General features: G+C 34.5%; 3 protein-coding genes across 3 annotated transcripts; 2 read left to right on the top strand and 1 right to left on the bottom strand.

Annotated features, from left to right (window-relative positions):
* The first annotated feature begins 4643 nt into the window (after positions 1 to 4643).
* Positions 4644 to 5432, top strand: LOC133308645 (serine/threonine-protein phosphatase 7 long form homolog). The gene is made up of 3 exons (XM_061509290.1): positions 4644 to 4904; positions 5008 to 5236; positions 5392 to 5432. The coding sequence occupies exons 1-3, from the start codon at positions 4644 to 4646 to the stop codon at positions 5430 to 5432; spliced, it is 531 nt and encodes a 176-aa protein (XP_061365274.1).
* Positions 5433 to 10856: 5424 nt separating this feature from the next.
* Positions 10857 to 12215, top strand: LOC133308644 (uncharacterized). The gene has a single exon (XM_061509289.1). It carries the CDS (start codon positions 10857 to 10859, stop codon positions 12213 to 12215), a length of 1359 nt encoding a protein of 452 aa, XP_061365273.1.
* Positions 12216 to 17210: 4995 nt separating this feature from the next.
* On the bottom strand, positions 17211 to 19095 carry LOC133308654 (CBL-interacting serine/threonine-protein kinase 5-like). Its single transcript, XM_061509300.1, has one exon. The coding sequence runs from the start codon at positions 18804 to 18806 to the stop codon at positions 17457 to 17459; it is 1350 nt and encodes a 449-aa protein (XP_061365284.1). The 5' UTR covers positions 18807 to 19095; the 3' UTR covers positions 17211 to 17456.
* Positions 19096 to 21709: the final 2614 nt, after the last annotated feature.

Here is a 21709-nt window from a genome sequence, read left to right as displayed (position 1 = left end):
AACTTTCTAAAAACCTTCTTTCTTCTCCCGATATTTAATATTTTATATTTATTTTTTCCTTTATAAGGTTATAATTCTTCATAACTATATAAAGATAGAAATAAATATAATCGGTAGATCAACATAATTAATTTAAAGGTGAAATAAATTAGTAGTGACATTGATAATAATACTAATTGGTAGTACCAATATCCTATCTCTAATTTTTATATCATTGGATTATTTTTTATCCTTTATCTCTCCTTCAACTACTGTTGGTTGAGATTATTCTTTCACCATTTTTCTCTTCTTTCATAATTGGTTGAGATAAATATAGGGAACCATCTGAACGGTTCTCTTGGCTTTGAAGAGAGGAAATATGGTTAGTTTTAAAATAATAATTATCCATACAACAAAGTACAAACTCATCCAGTACTATAAAATCAAGTCTTACGTAGGTTTTCTTGTTTTTTCTAACTGAATACATCACACAAAAAAATATTTTAGTTTTTCTTTTCGTAATTGATAATAATAATTTTTTCATAGTTTTTTAAATAATTGTCAAAATTTAATTTAAAAAAGCACATGCCAAACAAATAAATAATGTTTGAATCCTATAATCAATTGGATGTTTTTAACTTTTAAGGAATGTGTTTTTTTCGATAATATATAATATTGATATCCACATGTAAGGCGGATATACAAGAGAAATTCTTACTTTTAAATATTTCATTATATTATTTTTTATGCATTCAAATCATTATTTAACATATATGGCAGTATATTTAATTATATCTCTATTATTATATATTTTGTTTTTACAATCTTATTCATCTCAAACAATAATTTGAATGTGTTACGTACGTGTAACTAAAATATAGTTCTTATATAAATATATACAATGACATTCACGTAGGTGAACTTTTGAACACTGGAATTAATTTACTATTTAATTCCCTATGTGTGGCATGTGGAAAGTGAAAAACATAACTAACATTAAAAATGTTAGAATTAATGTCTTTCTTTGAGTCTATGACTTAACATAAGCAATGATAATAGACTGATGTGTAGGTAAAACGACTTAATTAAATTCAAAAAAAAAGTTAATTAAACATTGATCTTGAGATCAGGCAGTTATGTGACGCGAGTTGATATAGCTAGCCAATGATCTTTTACTTTTTACAGTTAGTGAGAAAGAATTGTCATCACCAGACATTCAGAATAAGGAGAATATTAGTGGCACCTTTTTTTCTCACAGTAGTAATTAAAATGACAGAATTAGAACATATGTGTGTAAAAAACCATGTGAGAGTGAGATCAGTTATAATTATAATTAAGTAATAAAAACTGTTTATATATGAGTTGATACATGTGTATAGCATTATTTTGAAAAATAATTAATAAACAAAAGTTAATACTAGAGGATTATAGCTGTTTACAAATAGTACTTGGTTGGGCCAAAAAATGGAGTCCACCAGGTTTGGTTCTTTTGTCACTTTCTCTGGACATGTGGAAGTGAGAAGCAACATCATCTGGGCTAGCCCATAAGTTTAACCTTCCGATGAAGGAAAAAATACGCTAAATAAATATCCAGAAAAGCAAATCGTCTGTACAACAACGCGGATGTTATCAAAGAAAAAAAAAATAGTTTCATATGTATTTTTTTTTTTTTTACTACTTCAGCAATATTATATAATTAAGTTTTGAAATTTAATTTTATTCTCTTGTTTTATACTGTTTATATGTATAGTTCATTAATTTTAAAAAGTTTATAAAATTTTTGGCATTGATTTAATTGTTAATAAATTATATATTACGAAAAGGCATTACATGTAATCTCAACAGATTTACAATTTATTTAATTTTCAAATTATTTTTTAAAATATTTTGTTTTTTATAATATATGTTTTAGTCGGCGTTAGGTCCTCCGGTTTGCATATGTTTAAAATTTTAACCCAATCAAAATCGGATTGGTTCGAGTCAGGTCACTCGACAGGCATATGTTTACGATTTTAAATTATTTTTATTTTAAAAATAAAATAATTATACATTAAGTCGGATTTAATTTTAAATTTTATCTTATATATAGTCATGGAGTTAATTTTTCCTTTTTCTCTTGCTTATTTATTGTCATACCTTATTTATCTCTTTTAATTATTATTTTTATTATAAACTGAGATCATACAGGAGAATAATTAAGGGTGTGCACGACAACTATTCTATTCTCTAGCACTGTTTCTGAAAAGAAACAATTATTTTCTATTTCTGTGCCTTGAACAGTTTCTGAGAAAAAAAATGTGTTTGATAACAAGTTCTATTTTAATTCCGAGAATGAGAATTGTCTTTGATATCATAACAAGTAATATAATAAAAAAAATTCTATTAAATATAAAAAAAAAAAAACTAGATCATCACTTTCATTTTCATATAGTGTGGTTGTAGTAGTGGTGGCAGCGGCGGCAGTACGGTAGTGATGGTGGCAGTGATGTGGTGATGATAGTGGTGGTGGTTGTGACGGCAGTGGCTGCGACGATGACGGTGATAATGGTGGCGGCGACGGTGGTAGTGGTGGGAATGGTGGCGGTGGAGGTGACGACGGTGGCCGCGACAATGGTGGTAGGGATGGTGGTTGGTGGCAGCAACAATGATAGCGATGGCATGGGCGTGGTGGTGGCAGTGGCTGCAACGGTGGTGGTAGGTGACAATGGTGGTAGTGGCGGCGGCGGTGGTAGTGGCGGCAATGACGTGGTGCTGGTAGTTACGGGGGTGGTGTAATGGTGGTGGTGGTGACGGTAGTGGTTGGTGGCGGCGGCGGTGGTGACAGTAGAGGCTGCGATGGTAATGGTGGTTGGTGACAGTGGTGGTAGTGGTAGCGGTGGCGTCATGGTGGTGACAGTGGCATAGTGATGGCGGCGGTGGCGGTGACGACAGTGATTGCGATGGTGGTGGTGGTGGTGGTTGATGGCGGTAGTGGTGGTGACAGTGATAGTGGTGTTGGTGGCGGTGGTAGTTGTGGTGGTGGTGATGGTGGTAGTGGAGGTGGTGATGATGGCACTAAAGGTACAACGGCGGCGGCGGCGATGGTGGCAGCGGTCGTGTCAGGATGATGGAAGTGGTGGTGGTGGTGGTGGTGATGATGGTGGAACAGTGACCAATTTGTCACTGTTCATCATAAAATTTACCAGAATGCCACGCGCACAGTAAAAATTCCCAAACTGCCACGCAGGCTAATTCGCTACACAGTGTAGCGAATTAGGCCTGATGATGTGTCACGTCCTCAGTGGTCCACGTATTTCGCTACACAGTGTAGCGAAATACGTGGTCAAAAGGTGAGCCCGGTCATTCACCTTTTGGACAAGTGTCAAGACACCCGTATTTCACTACTCTGTGTAGCGAAATACGTGGCAACGGTCACCTGCTGCACTGCGCATGTCAGACACGTGGCAGCATTGTACTAATTCGCTGCCTTGGGTAGCGAATTAGGTGCAAATTTTTTCCTATATAAACCCTTCCGTCCCCACCCCCTCCCCCCACCATTTTCTCTCATCCTCTCCCTCACTCCCTCTCTCTCTCTAAGTGCATTCTCTCTCTACAAGGTTAGTAATTTGTTTTATTGCTTTTATAATATGTTTGTTTCATTAATTATGTTTTTTTTATAAACATGTTATATTATTTAGTGTTTAGGCTTGAAACTTTAGGTTAGTAAATATGTTATATTATTTAGTGTTTAGGCTTGATGACTTAGGTTAGTAAATATGTTGTACTATTTAGTGTTGATACTTGAAACTTTAGGTTAGTGAATGTGATATATTATCTAATGTTGATATTTCCAACCTTAGACTATAGTAAATGTGATAATTTTAAATCATGCATAAATGATTAGGTGTAATTTATTTAATTTATTATTTAAGCTTTAATACATGTGTAATGTTATTTAATTTTGGTTTTTGAAACCTTAGGCTGGTAAAATGTGTTAATGAATTCCATGCTATAATGCTTAGACTAATATAAATAAAAATAAATAAATTATGCTGTAATATTTTGTGAATATTATTTAATGTTGGTATTTGAAACGTTAGGTTAATAAATGTGTGAATTTATTTTACGCATGAATGAATGATTAGGTTTACATAATTAAAAATTTTGCACAAAATATATAAACGTTAATAATTTATAAATTTAGATTTTGGGTTTAGGGTTTTAAAACCTTAGGCTAGTAAAATGTGTTAATATTATTTAATGTTGGTATTTGAGCCATTAGGTTAATAAATGGCTTAATTTGGTAATACGCATAAATGACTTTGGTTAGGTCTACATAATTAATTTTTTTTATTAATTTATAAACGTTAATAATTTAGAATGTTGTTTAATTTTTAAAATTTTGAAACCTTAGGTTGGAAATTATGTGAATCTATTAAGTTATAAAATCGTAGGTTTAATTAATTTAATTTATTATTTATGTTTTAATACTTATTTCGTTGTTAGTTACTGTTGATCTTAGACACGATAGGTTATCAATTTATTTTAATTTAGTTAAAGCAGTAACTTAAATGGAGAAAAACGTTTGAATTGTGCTTTTATTAATTTTATTTATTTAGCCAAATATTCATGAATTTTTGGTTGATGATGATTAATTTAATTGTTTAGGATTAATTTATTTAGATATGGAGCATGATGAGGCACCTCGTCCTGGGTCTCCACGCAACGTGATTGACCCTGGGCCTTCAGACAAGACTCTCCTAACTTTACAGGAGAAACATATATCCACACATGTGTGGAACACCTGTGAGGATCCGAATGTCCCGGATCGTGTGATTAATGTGCGACATGCTGCGACACATGATCACCGTGCCATTCCTGAAGAGATTGAGCCATGGCTGAGGCAGGCTGGCTTCTACCATGTTGCGCGCCTGCGCAATCATGAGGTTAGTAGTTTTTTATTTTATCACTATCTCCTGACTTTGGCATATGGCATTGTGATAATAATATATTTATTGCTGATTGACCACATATTTTTTATGATTTCAGATAGACCATTCACTTGTTTCTGCGCTTGTCGAGCGATGGCGCCCAGAGACACGGACATTTCATATGAGGATGGGCGAGGTCACCATTACCCTGGAGGATGTGCATCATCTACTAGGATTGCCCACTGATGGTGACGTTGTGTCCGAGCGCCATGGACGACATCCATTTAATCAGTTAGTCAATGACTACTTAGGCGTAAATCCACAGGCTGGTAGGGATTTGTCTGGAGGTTTGCTGGGTCTCCACTTCCTACGGCAGAAGTTTCGGGATTATGCAGGCAACGCAAACACTGCCGCCTTTTTTTTGGTATGCTCTCATCCTCATTGGACAACCCGCGTTATGATTTTGACAAACCATAATCAACCTTTTCGTATCACTTTTCAGAACGACTGTTGTGCGATGATTTGCCATACAATATTGTTTAATTTCCATTTGTACATCTTGCTTAGTGTCAAACATTTGGTCCTTATATAGCTCGTCGCCGATCTGTCAGTTAGGTATTTGTGCTCCATTCATATCATCTAATTCTTGGTCTGGATATTCCCAATTAACATTCGTGAAATGGCTAACTCCAGACCAAAATGGTACATTATCATTTCCTGCATAATAAGATATCCAAAAACCCAATATATAATATTAATGTCGTTATATTTGATATTAGATATTTTATTATAAAGCATTAATCCTTACGTACCTGCAACAGAAGGATCTTGCATTGCGACAATGCCTGGCGATGGAATTGGTTGTTCAACTGCAGTAGACGGACAACAATCAAAGTCACCATCGACATCCGTATCCGATGACTCGCTATCTGGAACAAGACCTTCATCACGCTCTTCCTCGGAACTATCCGTACGCCAAGATGCATCGTACATGTCGTTGGCTGGAACCGTTTCATATAAAATTTCTTGGGTTGGTGGTGCAAGCGTTGGGGACGCGACCTCAACTTCCAGATTAACCTCGGGCACCATGTTTATGTCGATGATGTCAGTGCATGGATTGCTCGGTTGACTGCTGGATTGTCCACCGTAGTTGACTTCTGCATACAATTCAATAAATCTTGACTCGCCGTGTTCAGAAATGCTTGCATCTACTACTAACGTTACATCTTCATCGTCGACAATTTCCACACCAACCCATTGCACCGGGTTACCCGAGGCACATCTAGCGGTCAACCGAGCAAGAGTTTGACCACGTTCTAATCTTAACTTCTTGTATATTAACTTCTTCAGCTCGTGAAGATTGCTTCTTGGGCTCATGCGAAACATCTTTGCATCACCTTCAAACACTTGCCCATTTGGACCAAAGTATTTTCTTCCATTATAATAAACAGTTGCTATTAAATCATTCCTACCCTCACTCATCTTACAAAAATAGAAAAAAATCTAAGATTCAACAACAACACAAAAGTAGTAAACCTTAACATAAAAGGAAAAATATGGCACTGGTAGTTCATACCCGAAATGGAGTATTTATAGCTCATAATTCGCTAGGGGGGGTAGCAAATTAAGTATCATAATTCGCTGTACCCCCTAGCGAATTAGTGGGGAGATGACACATGGCAGATGTTACATATTTCGCTACCAGTCATTCCAAAAATAACCACATAATTCGCTACCTAGTGCAGGAATTATGTGGGGAAGTGACACGTGGCCTGACTTTGAGTTGACATGAACTGACCCTTCTGCTGCATAATTCGCTATACAGGGTAGCGAATTATGTGTCCAACAGGGGTGTGACACGTGTCCAAAAGGTGACTGACCGGGATGACCTTTTGACCACGTATTTCGCTACACTGTGTAGCGAAATACGTGGACCATTGAGGACGTGACACATCATCAGGCGTAATTCGCTACACTGTGTAGCGAATTAGCCTGCGTGGCAGTTTGGGAATTTTTACTGTGCGCGTGGCATTCTGGTAAATTTTATTATGAACAGTGGCAAATTGGTCACTGTTCCTGATGATGGTAGAGGTGGAGAGTGATTGAGAGAGATAAGTGTTTCTCATTTTGTGCCCAGGAACAAAAAAGCAGAAATTTTCTGATTCTTTTTTTGTTCCCCAGCACAAAAATTAAACTGGTTCATCCCGGGAATAAAAAAATAAATCGGTTTTAACAAACGAGTTTTCTATCCATTTCTGTTCCCGGGAACAGAAATTAAAAAAAAAATGATTCCGGAAAGGTAGCCATGCGCACCTTAAGACTAATTGCAGTAGGGGGAACATTTTCACTTTCCAGATATGAGAAAATAATTATTGAATTTGGCCAAATATGTTAACAGGCTCAATGGTTTCTGGTAAAAGTATTTCCAATATTTTTTTTTATTGAGTTATTACATAATTATAGTTTAAGCATCACATTCTTATGAATAATTAAATTTTAGAATATGGCCTTACAAACAAAAAAGCTGAGAAAGAATTAATGGCATTTGGTACAGGAGAAATTTTTATTTGTCCAAGAATCTCGATTTTTAAAAATATGATTTTTACATTCAGTTTACGATAATATCTGAAAATTTAAAATTTAAAAAAATTCAGTTTCCCAAGATTCCGAGAAAAATCCGTGTACCAAACAACCCTTAAAGAAATAACCAACTAAGTTGTTTCCCATATCTGGACCTTGCCAATTGTGTTCGGATGGTTTAGTTTTCATAAAAAAATTTATCCAAATAAGCAAATGATAGTAGCTCAGATAATGTGTTGGAGCTGAGTAAGTAAGTGTGAGAGCATGTGTTTGATCTTTTTCAGTACTATTTTTGAAAGAAGTTTAAAACTTTAATCTTAAACTCGCCTCGAATAGAATTACCTCCCGTAAAAAATATTTATAATTTATCCAAAAAATATATATTTTTCTTCAGTTATCGGAGAAAAATCCTTCTCCAGCCAAACCAAAAGCAAGTGTGGTCCGACCGTAAAAAAATAACCCAAAAAGTTTATGCATATCCCCAACACTAGCGAATTTGAAATTTCATTTGCCAATTCATTTTTTAAAATTAATTACCTTTTGTAAAATTTATTCTAAAAATCATATTTATTTTGTTAAACGAATGTTATTTCTTTATCTTCTTCTTCTTTTGAAAATGTATATATTTTGTGAAATTTTTTTTTAAAATAATATTTTATTATAAAAATTCACTCCTGATATAGCGTAGGCTTATTTTATACTACTTATGCCATTGTCATTTATAATTTTTGATAAGATATAAAAAAAAAGAATGTTTAAAAATAAAAAAAAATTAAATTAATAAGACTTTGTTAATTGTAAGCATTGTAGTCAAAATCGAGTTTCTACGTAGTAACGGAAGGAGGTAGTAGAAACGTAATTCGTAGAAACAGACGAAACGTAAAATTTTTACTACTTAAGGTCAAAATATAAAATTATATATATGCATGTAAAAAAAAAAATTCTCATAAGTCAGTACTCAAAATTTTAAAAATAACTTCATATTTAAAAGATATAAGTCACATAACTATATAAGATATAAGTCCTAAAACATTAAAAGAGAAAATTGAATTTAAAAAAATGAAATTTTTTAAATAAAAAATAAAAAATATTGAGTTTAAGTAAAAATGGTAAAAAACGTAAAAACTTTTTACGTTTCTACACGGCGTTTTTACCCATTTCTACTAAGGAACGTTTTTACTTACATTTTTACACTTCGTTTCTACCATTTTCACATTTTTAGACTAGTTTTTTACAACAACAACTATAAGAACAGTGTTATTTTAAAAAATAGTAATAATAATAATAAGAATTTAATGTTTCTCTTTCTCATGTTGTAGAAGATAAATTTATCTTTTACACAGACATAAAAGTATGTTGGACCTATATTTTTCTTTCTCTTTCTTCTCTTTACATGGACCACACACATTTTTATATGTGTGTAGGAGATAAATTTATCTTCTACAATATAAGAAACATTAAACCCTAATAATAATATACGTAATGTGATAAAGAAGAAAAACGATGGAGAGACAACATACACCTTTATCAGCAGCTTTCTTTTTCTCCTTTTCACATGACCCGTTTCATTTCCTCAACACATTTTTTTTCCTCTTAAACTCAAGCATCCTTTATCCTCATCATGACTTCCTCTCCTCTTTTCACATTTCCATGAAGCAACTTACCTCATTATCTTCTTCTCTTTTTCATCTCCTCTCACTGTGTTTAATAGTCTCACTGCCTTCAAGTTCAAAAACAAGTTGTGCTAAGGAAGAGAGAGGACCACTAGCTAAAGAAGGAGAGGAGACCAAGGATGAGAAGGTAGCCTCACCATCAAGTAAGAACCCTTGGAGAACCCTCCATCTTCTGCCCTGAAAACTCGATTATACTGACATGCAACAAGGTGAAGTAGTTTATTTGATGGTTGTTTATGCTATAGTGGGTTGTTCTTCATGCATGGGGTAAATTGCTTCAGGGAATTATGATAAAATTTTTTTGTTATTTGCTATAAAACCATTTTTCTGATGAACTAGGAACATGCATGGGTGGGTTAGAACTCCTATTAGGAAGAAAAGATCATGATTTTTTGAGATATGGGAAAATTGTGGATGACATATGGGTTCTGTCATCAAGTAATCGGATATTCCTCGATGAGTAATTGATTACATAATGAAGAAGTGAAGAAGTAATCGATTACTTCTATATGGGAATCGAGAACAAGTAATCGGATATCCTTGAGAGTAATCGATTACTTCCCTTGTGGAACTCAATTTACTCGCTTTAACAAGGCAATGTTGATTTTAAATAATTTTTGTTATTGTCTAAATGTTGTAACAACAGATTACCATAGATTATATAGTGTTATATAGAAAAAAATGATTGATACATTTAACTTAGTTGTGGTTGATGTATCTTATGATATAGTAGTGGTTTAGTTGACACCCGTGTAGGACTTCTCACCTATCTTGAGCTCAATTTACATACAGATTAAGTAATGCACAGAATGCACATACAATAGCTTATTTCTGAAGGCGTAATGCTATATAGTTTATGTTATTATTATTAGATGATGAGTAGATGTACTATTGAAATTAAAAACGTTGTGAAACATATATGTCACAGACTGACCTTGCAGGTGTGTATGTCAGAACTTTCAAATGCCACTTGGATATTTGGTCGGGTTTACATGGTCTAGAATAGGGAGTTGTCTCCATAGGTACTTATTAAGATTCGCACCTCAGCCATTTTATGAGACCCATTTCAGGTAAAAAAGAGAAAAATAGTGGACTCGGAAGTGCTTGATATATTTCCTAGATGATGTTTTGTTAAATGTCACTTGTAAAATATTGTAAACTATATGTACTCAGAGTGATTAGGAAAAAATGTAATTGAAATTTAAGTATCCGAAATAGCCTTGGGTCTATTTTAATGTAATGACTTTCAATCTCATGGTAATGAATTGTTAGAATCTCTTCATTTTTGTCCGTTAGAAAATTTAATGGTTTTTTAAGTTTGATGTAATGTAACGGCCATATGGTGGCTGCACTAAAGTTGTTTGATGAGTCTTAACGGTATTATAATGGGTCAGTTTTGGGTAGTATAATGAGTCATTAAGTTAGTGTTTATTTGGGTGTAATGTGTCTCTTAATTGTTATGTTTTTCAGTTTTAGTTTCTGGCTTATATTAAGTTTGGGTCAATTTATGAAATTTGTATTCCCTCTTCAAATATTGTGAGTTATATTTTTGCATCTTATTTTTTTCTTTTAACAGTGGTATCAAGAGCCGGTTTTTTGTGAGTTAAACACGCGACAGAGTAGAGTTGTAAAAAGCTTCATGGCTGCCGATTTGGGTTTTGTACAAGCAGCAATTCCGCGTTTCGATGGTCATTATGACCATTAGAGTATGCTAATGGAGAACTTCCTTCGATCCAAGGAATATTGGGATGTAGTTACCAATGGCGTTGTTGAACCAGCACTAGCAGAAGGAGCTCAGTTGACAGCAGCACAACGAGTAGCTCATGAAGAGGTAAAGTTGAAGGATTTGAAGGCGAAGAATTATCTCTTCCAGGCCATTGACCGTTCTATCTTGGAAACCATTCTTTCCAAAGAAACTTCCAAGGAAATTTGGGACTCTATGAAGAAGAAGTATCAAGGATCTACAAGAGCAAGGAGGCAGCAGCTTCAAGCGTTACGCTCAGAATTTGAAACACTTCGAATGAAGTCGGGAGAATCAATTGTAGACTATTTCTCTCGCGTGATGACTATTGTCAACAAGATGAGAATCCATGGTGACAGGACAGAAGAAATCATTGTGATTGAAAAAATACTTCAATCCTTAACATCAAAATTTAATTTTGTTTTTTGTGCTATAGAAGAATCTAAAAATATTGATGACCTTTCACTTGATGAATTGCAAAGCTCGTTGTTGGTGCATGAGCAGAAGTTCAAAGAGGAAGATGTAGATGATCAAGCATTGAAGGCATCGACAGAAAATCATACAGCTAGAGGAGGAGGCAGAAGCCGAGGAAGAGGAAGAGGTCAAGGAAGAGGAAATAGAGATCGTAGCAACCAACAACAATTCCAAGGTAATTATTCCCATCAAGATTCTCAAGGAAGAGGAAAAGGAGGAGGCCGAGGACAAGGAGGCCACTATTCGACTAGTTATAGACCAAAGTCTGCAGACAAGTCAAATGTTGAATGCTACAGATGTCATAGGTATTGCCATATTGCAATAGAATGTAGAACTTATATGAATAAGAAAAATGGAAAAAGTACTAACTTTGCAGAAAAAGAAGAAGGAGAAGAAGTATCTCTTTTGATGGTGTGCCATGTAAATAAAAAAACTCAGCAAAACTTATGGTATTTAGACACTAGCTGCAGTAACCACATGTGTGGTGATAAAAAGGCATTTTCAGAGCTAGACGAATCTTTCCGCAACACCGTCAAGTTTGGTGACAACTCCACAATATCTGCCATGGGAAAAGGAAAGGTCACTCTTCATACCATAGAAAACTCCACCCACACTATTTCTAACGTTCTATTTGTTCCAGATTTGAAAACCAACTTGCTTAGTGTGGGACAGCTGCAAGAGAAAGGGTATGAGATTTCTATAAAAGGTGGAGTATGTCGAATTCAAGATGCAAATCTGGGATTAATTGCTAAAGTCAACATGACGAGAAACCGAATGTTTCCGTTAATTCTTCGCAATATTGGCCATTCATGTTTTCCTGCAAGATTGAAAGATATAGCATGGCTATGGCATTTTTGATATGGGCATCTCAATTTTGGAGGATTGAAGACACTCCAACAAAAGAATATGGTGACCGGCCTTCCTCAAATTATTGTGTCATCAGAAGTTTGTGAAAATTGTGTTGTTAGCAAACAACACCGTAATCAATTTCCACATGGTAAATCATGGAGAGCAACGAAGACGTTGGAGCTAGTCCATTTAGATATTTGTGGGCCAATAAATCCATCTTCTAATGGAGGTAAAAGATATACAATTACCTTCATTGATGATTATAGCAGGAAAATTTGGGTTTATTTTTGCAGGAAAATTCTGAAGCTTTTGCAGCCTTCAAAAATTTTAAAGCACTTGTTGAAAAAGAAGGTGGCAATCCGATAAAAGTCTTTCAGACTGATCGTGGTGGAGAATACAACTCACTTGAATTTACAAATTTTTGTGAGATGCATGGGATCAAAAGGCAACTTACAGCAGCCTATACACCGCAACAAAATGGCGTTTGTGAAAGAAAAAAAAGAACAATTCTAAATATGGTGAGAAGTCTTTTGACAACAAGCGGAGTTCCAAAAAGTTTCTGGCCTGAAGCAGTCAACTGGAGCATTCATATTTTGAATAGAAGTCCTACATTTGTTGTTCAAAATATGACAACAGAAGAAGCATGGAGTGGTCGAAGACCAACTGTAGAGCATTTCAAAATTTTTGGATGCATTGCTTATGCCCATATTCCAGACCAAAAAAGGACGAAGCTAGATAACAAGGGAGAAAAATGCATTTTTCTTGGTGTTAGTGATCAGTCAAAAGCCTATAAATTATATAATCCTAACACTAAGAAAATCATTATCAATTGTGATGTCATCTTTTATGAAGAGGAGTTTTGGAAATGGAGCAATGAAACAGTTGGGCAAATTTCTACTAATTTTGATGAAGAAGATGAAATGCAGCAGCTTGAGGAGAATCAACAGCAGCAAATTTCATCTATTACACAAGTAGAGGAGCGGCCTTAACGTGTTAGAAGAAGACATTCTTGGATGGCTGATTATGAGGTAACTGGTATTGACCAGTCCGAGGACCCACTTATTCATTTTGTTTTGTTTTCAGATTGTGATCCTACCACTTTTGAAGTAGCTAATAAAGAAGAAAAATGGAGAAAGGCAATGGATGAAGAAATTGCAGCAATTGAAAGAAATAATACATGAGAGTTAACTAATCTTCCATGAGGGAAAAAGACAATTGGTGTCAAATGGGTGTACAAGACAAAATTGAAGGAGAAGGGTGAAGTTGACAAGTACAAGGCACGCTTGGTAGCTAAAGGCTATAAGCAAGAGTTTGGAGTGGATTATAAAGAAGTTTTTGCTCCAGTTGCCTGACATGATACAATTAGATTGGTGATTGCATTGGCAGCTCAGAATTCTTGGCCTATCTTCCAATTGGATGTGAAATCTGCATTTTTACATGGTGACCTTCAAGAACAGGTATTTATTGACTAACCTCCTGGTTATGTGAAACTTGACAGTGAAAGCAAAGTTTACAGATTAAAAAAGGCATTATACGGACTAAAACAAGCCCCACGTGCTTGGTATAGTCGTATTAAAGCTTATTTTATGAGGGAAGGTTTTATAAATGTCCATATGAGCATACTTTTTTTTAATAAAAAGAGTATGCTCATATGGACATTTTATAAAACCTGGTGGGGTGAGAGAGGCTCGAACTCTTGACCTCAGGATGTTTTGTTAAATGTCACTTGTGATATATTTCCTAGATAATGTTTTGTTAAATGTCACTTGTGAAATATTGTAAACTATATGTACTCAGAGTGATTAGGAAAAAATGTAATTGAAATTTAAGTATCCGAAATAGCCTTGTGTCTATTGTAATGTAATGACTTTCAATCTCATGGTAATGAATGACTATTTTTTGTCTAATTTCTACTTTATTTAAGTGTGGCATGTCAATTTTGAATTGAGGTGTTATATTAACTAATTTAATAAATAATATTAGATTAAATAAGTAACCATTACGATACAGATTATTAATACCTTCTTCACTTGTGATTAAATCTTTAAGTTGAATTTTGGTATATATATATATATATATATATATATATATATATATATATATATATATATTTTGGGTATACTTGGTACATATATTAAACTTTTAAGAAGTGTATATTTTTTAACAAATTTGAAGTTTTAGTTGCCTTTTTCCGGTACAGCCGCTTGGACGGTTACTACAAAAATGTCTATTGCTTGATATACAGACACAAACATAGCTGGTGTGTAGGGATTTTTTTATACAGAGGGAATACCGATCGGTACTCTATTTTTTTTTCATTGAAATTTTTTCATTCCATCTGAATCTATGGCTTTGTTTATATTTTTCTTCAAATCATGATATTTTTCTTCTTTTAAAAATGATATAGGTACTACATAGTTCCAAAAAAATTCTCCTGGTGTATAAATGAATACAATGAATGGCAGACAAAAACAAAACCAAAATCAATAAAAAAGTAAAGAAAGAAATAGCAAGTTAATAACATACACTACAACGAATCCATATAGCAGATTTCGAGATATAACGCAGACCAATCCAATGAAGCCGGATGTATCATACATAACAGACAAAACCAAAATCAACAAAAAAAAAATGGAAGAAAAAAAATAACAAGTTAATAACCAAGGCCAATACAACGGGGATAGTGACCATTTTGTCACGTTTTGGCAAAAAAATTACCAGAATATCACGCGAACAGTAAAATTTCTCAAACTGCCACACGGCATAATTCGCTACACAGTGTAGTGAATTATACATGCAAATAATTCGTTACACAGTGTAGCGAAATATGCCACGTCAGAACCAAAAAGTGCCGTGTGTCAAAATTGTTGAAATTCGCTACCTATGTGGCGAATTTCAACATTATGACACATGGCACTTTTTGGTTCTGTGCATTTTGACGTGGCATATTTCGCTACACTGTGTAGCGAATTACTTGCATACATAATTCGCTATACTGTGTAGCGAATTATGCCGTGTGGCAGTTTAGAAAATTTTACTGTTCGCGTGGCATTTTAATAATCTTTTTGCCAAAACGTGACATTTTGGTCACTGTCCCAATGCAATGAAGCCGGTTGTATAAGACGTGACAGACATAAACAAAGCTAAAAGAAAAAAGAAAAAAAGAAAAAGAAAGAAAAGAAATAGCAACGTACACTTTTACACTTGAGTATATCCATATGGCAGATTTCTAGAAGCGCGCTCAGTAGGTGAAAAAAAGGGGGAACTTTAATCACTCTCTTAATCAACGCTTCCATTTTATCAAACAAACAGAATAGTACTATATATCGTGTTTTGAGCCCATTGATAGAATCAAAATCCGCAAATAAAACATCATAATTCCTGAGTCCCATCTCCGATAAAAGTCAGGTGCTGTTCTATGCCTATTTGCGGTTGATAAAGTATGGATAGAGTTTGTTTCGTGCCGTAAACAGCTTTTATGTCTTGCTTCCAAGTGTAAAGTAATTTAATCGTACCGTGCGGCGTGGTCCCATTTCCAACTGAAATTTATACTTACACATATTTGCTTTTATTATTAATGTGCACCTGACATAATGACTTCAATTCAGACAAAGACTCTCCCATCCTTCATGTTCATATCAGTCTCCTGAATTAAAACTTCTAATTTTTGGTTTGTGTTTAAACTTTAAACAGCATTCGCAGTTAGCATTTAGCAATGACTCTGGAATTACCAACAATAGAAAGCATAGTATTAGAAACAGGAAAAAAAACAAAACAAAAAAAACTAGTATGGTAGATGATAAGGCGAGGGACAAACACCTAATGAACATTAAAGCAATGCAAGCCGCTCAAAGTTGAAAAGATGTGAGAATATTAATATGGTTGCTAAAAGTGTTCTTTTAGTTATATTTGTATTTTACCATTTTTATATTTTTATATATATATATATGTACATTTAACATTGATTTTTTTACTATTAAAAGTATCGAAAATATTTTATAAGGATACAACAAATAGACCCATAACTAACTAAAATTGTTATTCGCCACAAATCAAAACCAATATAATAATAAACAGATTAGGTGATAAAAAAATAATTCTAAAGATGAAGAAGAAATAATTTTAAAATTCAAATAATTATGTTGTACAGAGTATGAATAATAATCAATATTAGAATGATTGGGGTTGGTTGCTGCTCTCGCCGACTCTAGGAAAACACAACTCAAAGAGACTCAAGAGGGTCAAATGGGAAATCAAATTTCAAAAATTGAATACTCTCAAGCGTCGGGTTGCGCTTACGGCAACGACGTTTCAATAAATCATAGAAGCACAGACGCATTTGAATAAAAGTACCTATGCTTTAAATAATTTTGCCTTTCTTTGTGATCTCCCTCGAAGTCTCAACTCAGCTAGAAATTTCCCTAACTTCTTGTCTGCTCTAAGTTATGTGGGTCAACGTTTTGGAATAAATTTTTGATACAACAATTGCTCTTGGATACTTGGAACTATGCCTTGTCACCTTGCCATCTAAAAGGAGGAATAGAAATTAGGGGTTCACTTAACCACTTGCAGTCCTTGCTGATTAAAAAAATGGGTAAGGCCTTACTGATTCCTTTAATTATCTCTTATACATCCAACGATGTTTATATTAGATTTATTTATTTTTCACTCTTAATAAATAGTAAAATCAACCACAACCATCCAATAAATATAATCAATCAACAACTCTAATATCACATATTACTGTGCGAGAAACATACGTATGTACGTATGAATTGATTCAATCCATTTTAATCAAATTATCCTAAAAAGTAAAGAGAGGAAGAAAGGAAGAAAGAAATCATGTAGTAAAAAAAGCCGGGTGTTAATGTTTTTTAACAAGTGCTTTTAATACGTCATTAATGTATTTTTAATTTATGAATTAACGTATTTGAATATAATTTAACTTTTCTAACTATTTTTTAAAATAATACTATTTTCTCAACTATACCAAACATAAGAAGAGCAGAGTGACAGTGCAAGAACTCATTTGCAGATACTTGTGTTTGTGCTCAACTTCTATTCAAGATTTATCTGCAGGATTAATTACAATTTCTGTACAGCCTCGCCCTCATCGAAAAAGGCAAGATTCCTATCTTTCCAAAATTAGGCAGGGAACAAAGACGAAAGTGACAAACGAAAGGAGTAGGAAAATTGTTAGAACAAAACCTCTAAGCACCCAGCGTCTTATATTAATTAATTAATTAATTATCACACAGTAATAATTTGTGGCTGACATTCTTCACCTTCACCGTGACAGACGGCGACGTTAGCATTACACATACTATCCCCTTGCCAAGTCCAAACAATGTCTTTGAGCGCAGGCCTCACATCTTCCTCAAAAAACTTAGCATACTCCAAGGTGTCGCCGGCGGACTTTGAGAACTCGACGACGGCGACTTCCGGCGCCACCTCGAACACCTCCGCCGTGACGGACAGCCTCCCTTTCCTTCCCTCCGACGGACCTTGCAGCCTGATCTTGAAGTCCTTCACCTCCGCCACCCTGAAACTCAACCCCTTCGCCGCCGTCAAAATCTTCGACACGATCGCCGGAGCGGAACTCTTTGACGTGAAAATCGACCCAGTCTTCCTCTTGCTCTCGAACAACCCAGACAGATCGAACCCTGAAGACATCGAGGAGATGAACTCGAACGCGTTGAAAAACTTTGGCGACGAAACCTTCGTTCTAGAACCTTCCTCCGAAACGGGTTTCTCTTCTTCTAATTCTAACTGAGAAGGCGGAGCCGGTACCGTTAACCCTTTTCGGAACCACGGGGAACGCATAATCGCAGGAATCGAAATTCGTCTCTGTGGGTCCCCCACCAGAATCTTCGAAATCAATCTCCTTGATTCCGATGAAAACCAAGGTGGGAACATGAATTCGGCTCGCAGAACCTTGTTATACATAGTCATGAGGTTCTCATCTTGAAAAGGAAGAAACCCAGCGAGCAACACATAGAGAATCACCCCGCATGACCAGATATCAGCCTTTGAACCATCGTACCCTTTCTTCCGAAGCACCTCCGGTGCCACGTATGCAGGGGTCCCACACTGGGTGTGTAGGAGACCGTCGTAACGGAGCTGTTCCGGCAACGCGGAGAGTCCGAAGTCGGAGATTTTAAGGTCTTCGTTCTCGTCGAGGAGTAAATTCTCTGGCTTGAGGTCGCGGTGGGAGACGCCTCTGCTGTGGCAGTAATCGACGGCGCTGATTAATTGTTGGAAGTACTTGCGGGCGAGATCTTCTTTGAGCTTGCCTTTGGAGACCTTGGCGAAGAGCTCACCGCCACGGACGTACTCCATGACGACGAAGATCTTCGTTTTCGTGGCCATAACTTCTTTGAGTTCAACGATGTTTGGGTGTTTCACCAAACGCATCACTGATATCTCGCGCTTTATCTGCTCCATCATCCCTTCTTTCTTCACTTGCTCTTTGTTGATCACTTTTATTGCAACGCTTTCTCCCGTGCCTATTTTCTTCCCGTAATACACTTTGGCGAAAGTACCCTTCCCAAGTAGCCTACCCATTTCGTACTTGCCAAACACTGTGTTGCACTCTTCCATTGATTACAACTCTATAGGAATTAGGAAGGAAACTGGTCGAGTTTACTTTTCAGATGGTATATGAGTTACGGAAGGCCATTGATTTGGGTTTACAGAAGAAATTAATACTGAAAAATGAAATCGAATATATAAGAGTGAGTGAGTTTGGTTCTCGTTGTTCGGAAAGGTTTTAAAAAAAATGTTTGGTTTGAGAGAGGTAGTTATAGGAGAGTGATGGTTAAGGTTAAACATGGAAGACAAAAAAGAAGGGAAGGGTCAGGTCCTAACAACCGGAGCAACTGGTATTTTCATTTCCTTGAGCTTTGAAGCCCACAGTTTAAAATTATCATCAAATTATAATCAAACCCCTATCATATGGGGCCACGTTACAATTGGTGGTGGGGTCTATTAGGCGGAAATTTTTAAGGTACCACGGTGGTACTATTTACTCAGAAGGAAAGACTAATCACAAAAAAAGAGAAGATGAAAGTGGAATAAAAAAAAGAAAAATAAAAAATAAATACAAATAGCAAATTTTGAAAAGTTTGCTCCTATTAGGCATCATCTTTTTTTTTTTTTGGTCGACATTAAGCATCATCTTTGTTTGGCTTAAAACAGGGCGAAAAGCCCAAAATATTTAGAAGTATAAAATAAAAAATTCTCTTGTCAAATAACATTTAAAAACCTCTTTAGAATTTTTAAGTAATTAATAATTTTATTGAGCAAGAGATTATTTTATGAGCACATAAAGATTTTTCATAATTAAATGTGAGATATATCAATCCTCGTGAATCTCATAAACGTTTAGAGCAATTGTCGTGGATCATGTAAAAGAAGTCAAGGCTCAAATAAATCATGTTCAAAGGATTTTATTTTTTTACTTTTCTGTATAGTTTTTGCAATACTCTTTTGGGAAATTTATTGGCTATTTATCCGTTTCTGGTGTACTATAATAAATACAATGGTAGACTAATACACTGTTGGGCACATGATTTGGTGCTTCATGGCATAACATGTGGAGGCGAGCGGTGTGCGGGTGCCCATTCACGTTGGGAATAGAATTTAGTCATTTACGACTAACACCTAGTCGCATTTGTCCTTGAACTTCCTTCGGTTTTAATGTAGCCTCCAAGATGGATGCATTAAATATGTGTTTAAATTGGTTTTTTATATTTAAAAAATTAATAAATGCAAAAGTTAAATACATCCAAACATATGTCGTATTGAGCTTACTACAGATAATTTATCTGCGGTAATTGCAGAAAAAATGAACCCTATTTTTAAACTTTTGGTTTAATTACAATTTATGTATTAATTGAGAATTCGTAAATTTAATCTTAAGTTATGTAAATATAAAGTTAAATAGGTGGATCAATCTCTATTAGAAAAGTTAGGACTAAATTAATTCACAATTGTGTTGGATTAATTCATTTAGTTAGTTTTTAGTGCTTAATACATCATATTAGGGATCTCTTTACATATGTATAACATTTGTGAAGAAAGAATATATGATATTCATTAGGTGTGACGAACTAGTAAAAACAATATATGAAAGTTATGTAATTTTTAAATAAATTATTATAATTAAAATTAATGAGGATTTTCTGGGGTTCTTGATGGCTACACAACTATTTATTGACCAATAGTTCATCAATTTGGAGCAGCACCACCAATGTTCTCAGACTCGAGTTTTTACAAAGGGATGGTAGAAACATAAAACGTAGAAACGACACGAAACGTAAAGTTTCTACTACTTAAGGTCAAGATACAAAATTCTATACACACACACATATATATATATACATGTAAAAAAAATATCTCATAATGAACATGTGTGTTGAGCCACTTATCTATCTAAAAATGATTTTTTTTTTTTTTATAATCAAGTATCAAAATTATAAACAATGATAACTATCAAGTAACAAGTAATGGATAATCAATATGCTTTAACTGCTTCATACACTCTGCAGATGTTGGATCATCACTCAACAGGATGTAGTTCCACTTCTTTCAATACACAAAATGATCCAAAAACACAAAACGATTCTCATAACATAACTTATAATAGAATTTCAGCTTTATAAGACATAATTATAAAAGACATATATCCAAATAAAAAGATATCAAGATATTGTGCATATGATTTGAGGAAAACAAAAAATGGGTTCTTTTTAATTTCTTTTTTTGTAAATCTTTTTTTTAAAAAAAAAATCATTTTAAGTAAAAACAGTCAAAACGGTAAAAAAGTAAGTTTTTACCATTTTTACACGACGTTTTCACCAGTTTTTACCCATGACAGTTTTTACTTGCGTTTTAACACGCACCACTCTAGTAAAAACGTAAAAACGTAAGTTTTTACGTTTTTAGACTAGTTTTTGACAACAATGGCACCAAGTGATGATAATAGAAATTTTTTCGAGAAATAGACCACCAAGTGAACAACAGACTTTTATTTGTTTTCGGCATGATATGACGAGGAATACTAATCTCATGTTGTAGGAGACCTGTTATCTCAAATTATAGACACGATCTATTTTAAAATTTTAAATTAAAAAATACTAGCAGAACTTTCAATATATAAGTAGAAGGCTATGATATCTCATGTAACATAATAAAAACATACCCTAGATATATATAACTAGAATCTATCTAATGGTCTCAAAAGTTCCACGTGGAAGGCTAGATAGACTTGGCTTATAAGTGATTTCTCAAATAATGCGGAAACTCAAATGATTAAGGATTTGGATCCTCTAATGTGAAAAATCACATGACCATGTCATGTGGGAAATCATAACCATACAAAGGTAGATCAATGATAATAAAGGAGGAGAAAAATATATATTAAAATAGGTAGTTACAAAATCATAACCGTTGATTTACTTTTGTATAGTTGTGATCTTCACACATTACCATGTCATGTTTTT

The sequence above is a fragment of the Gastrolobium bilobum genome, unplaced genomic scaffold, assembly GCF_033153095.1.
Source record: "Gastrolobium bilobum isolate Gb01-03AN ecotype WA unplaced genomic scaffold, APGP_CSIRO_Gbil_v1 utg814, whole genome shotgun sequence".
In the NCBI taxonomy this organism is placed as follows: Eukaryota; Viridiplantae; Streptophyta; class Magnoliopsida; order Fabales; family Fabaceae; genus Gastrolobium; species Gastrolobium bilobum.
Note: the sequence above shows the minus strand (reverse complement) of the source record. Positions and strands in the feature narration are given on the sequence as shown.

Bases quoted from the DNA above. Each gene is read 5' to 3' on its own strand.
- LOC133308645 (XM_061509290.1), top strand. From the start codon at position 4,644: ATGGAGCATGATGAGGCACCTCGTCCTGGGTCTCCACGCAACGTGATT. The intron at 4,905-5,007 runs GTTAGTAGTTTT...TTATGATTTCAG, and splicing joins CGCGCCTGCGCAATCATGAG to ATAGACCATTCACTTGTTTC. The intron at 5,237-5,391 runs GTTTGCTGGGTC...ATCACTTTTCAG, and splicing joins TGGTAGGGATTTGTCTGGAG to AACGACTGTTGTGCGATGAT.
- LOC133308644 (XM_061509289.1), top strand. From the start codon at position 10,857: ATGGAGAACTTCCTTCGATCCAAGGAATATTGGGATGTAGTTACCAAT.
- LOC133308654 (XM_061509300.1), bottom strand. From the start codon at position 18,806: ATGGAAGAGTGCAACACAGTGTTTGGCAAGTACGAAATGGGTAGGCTA.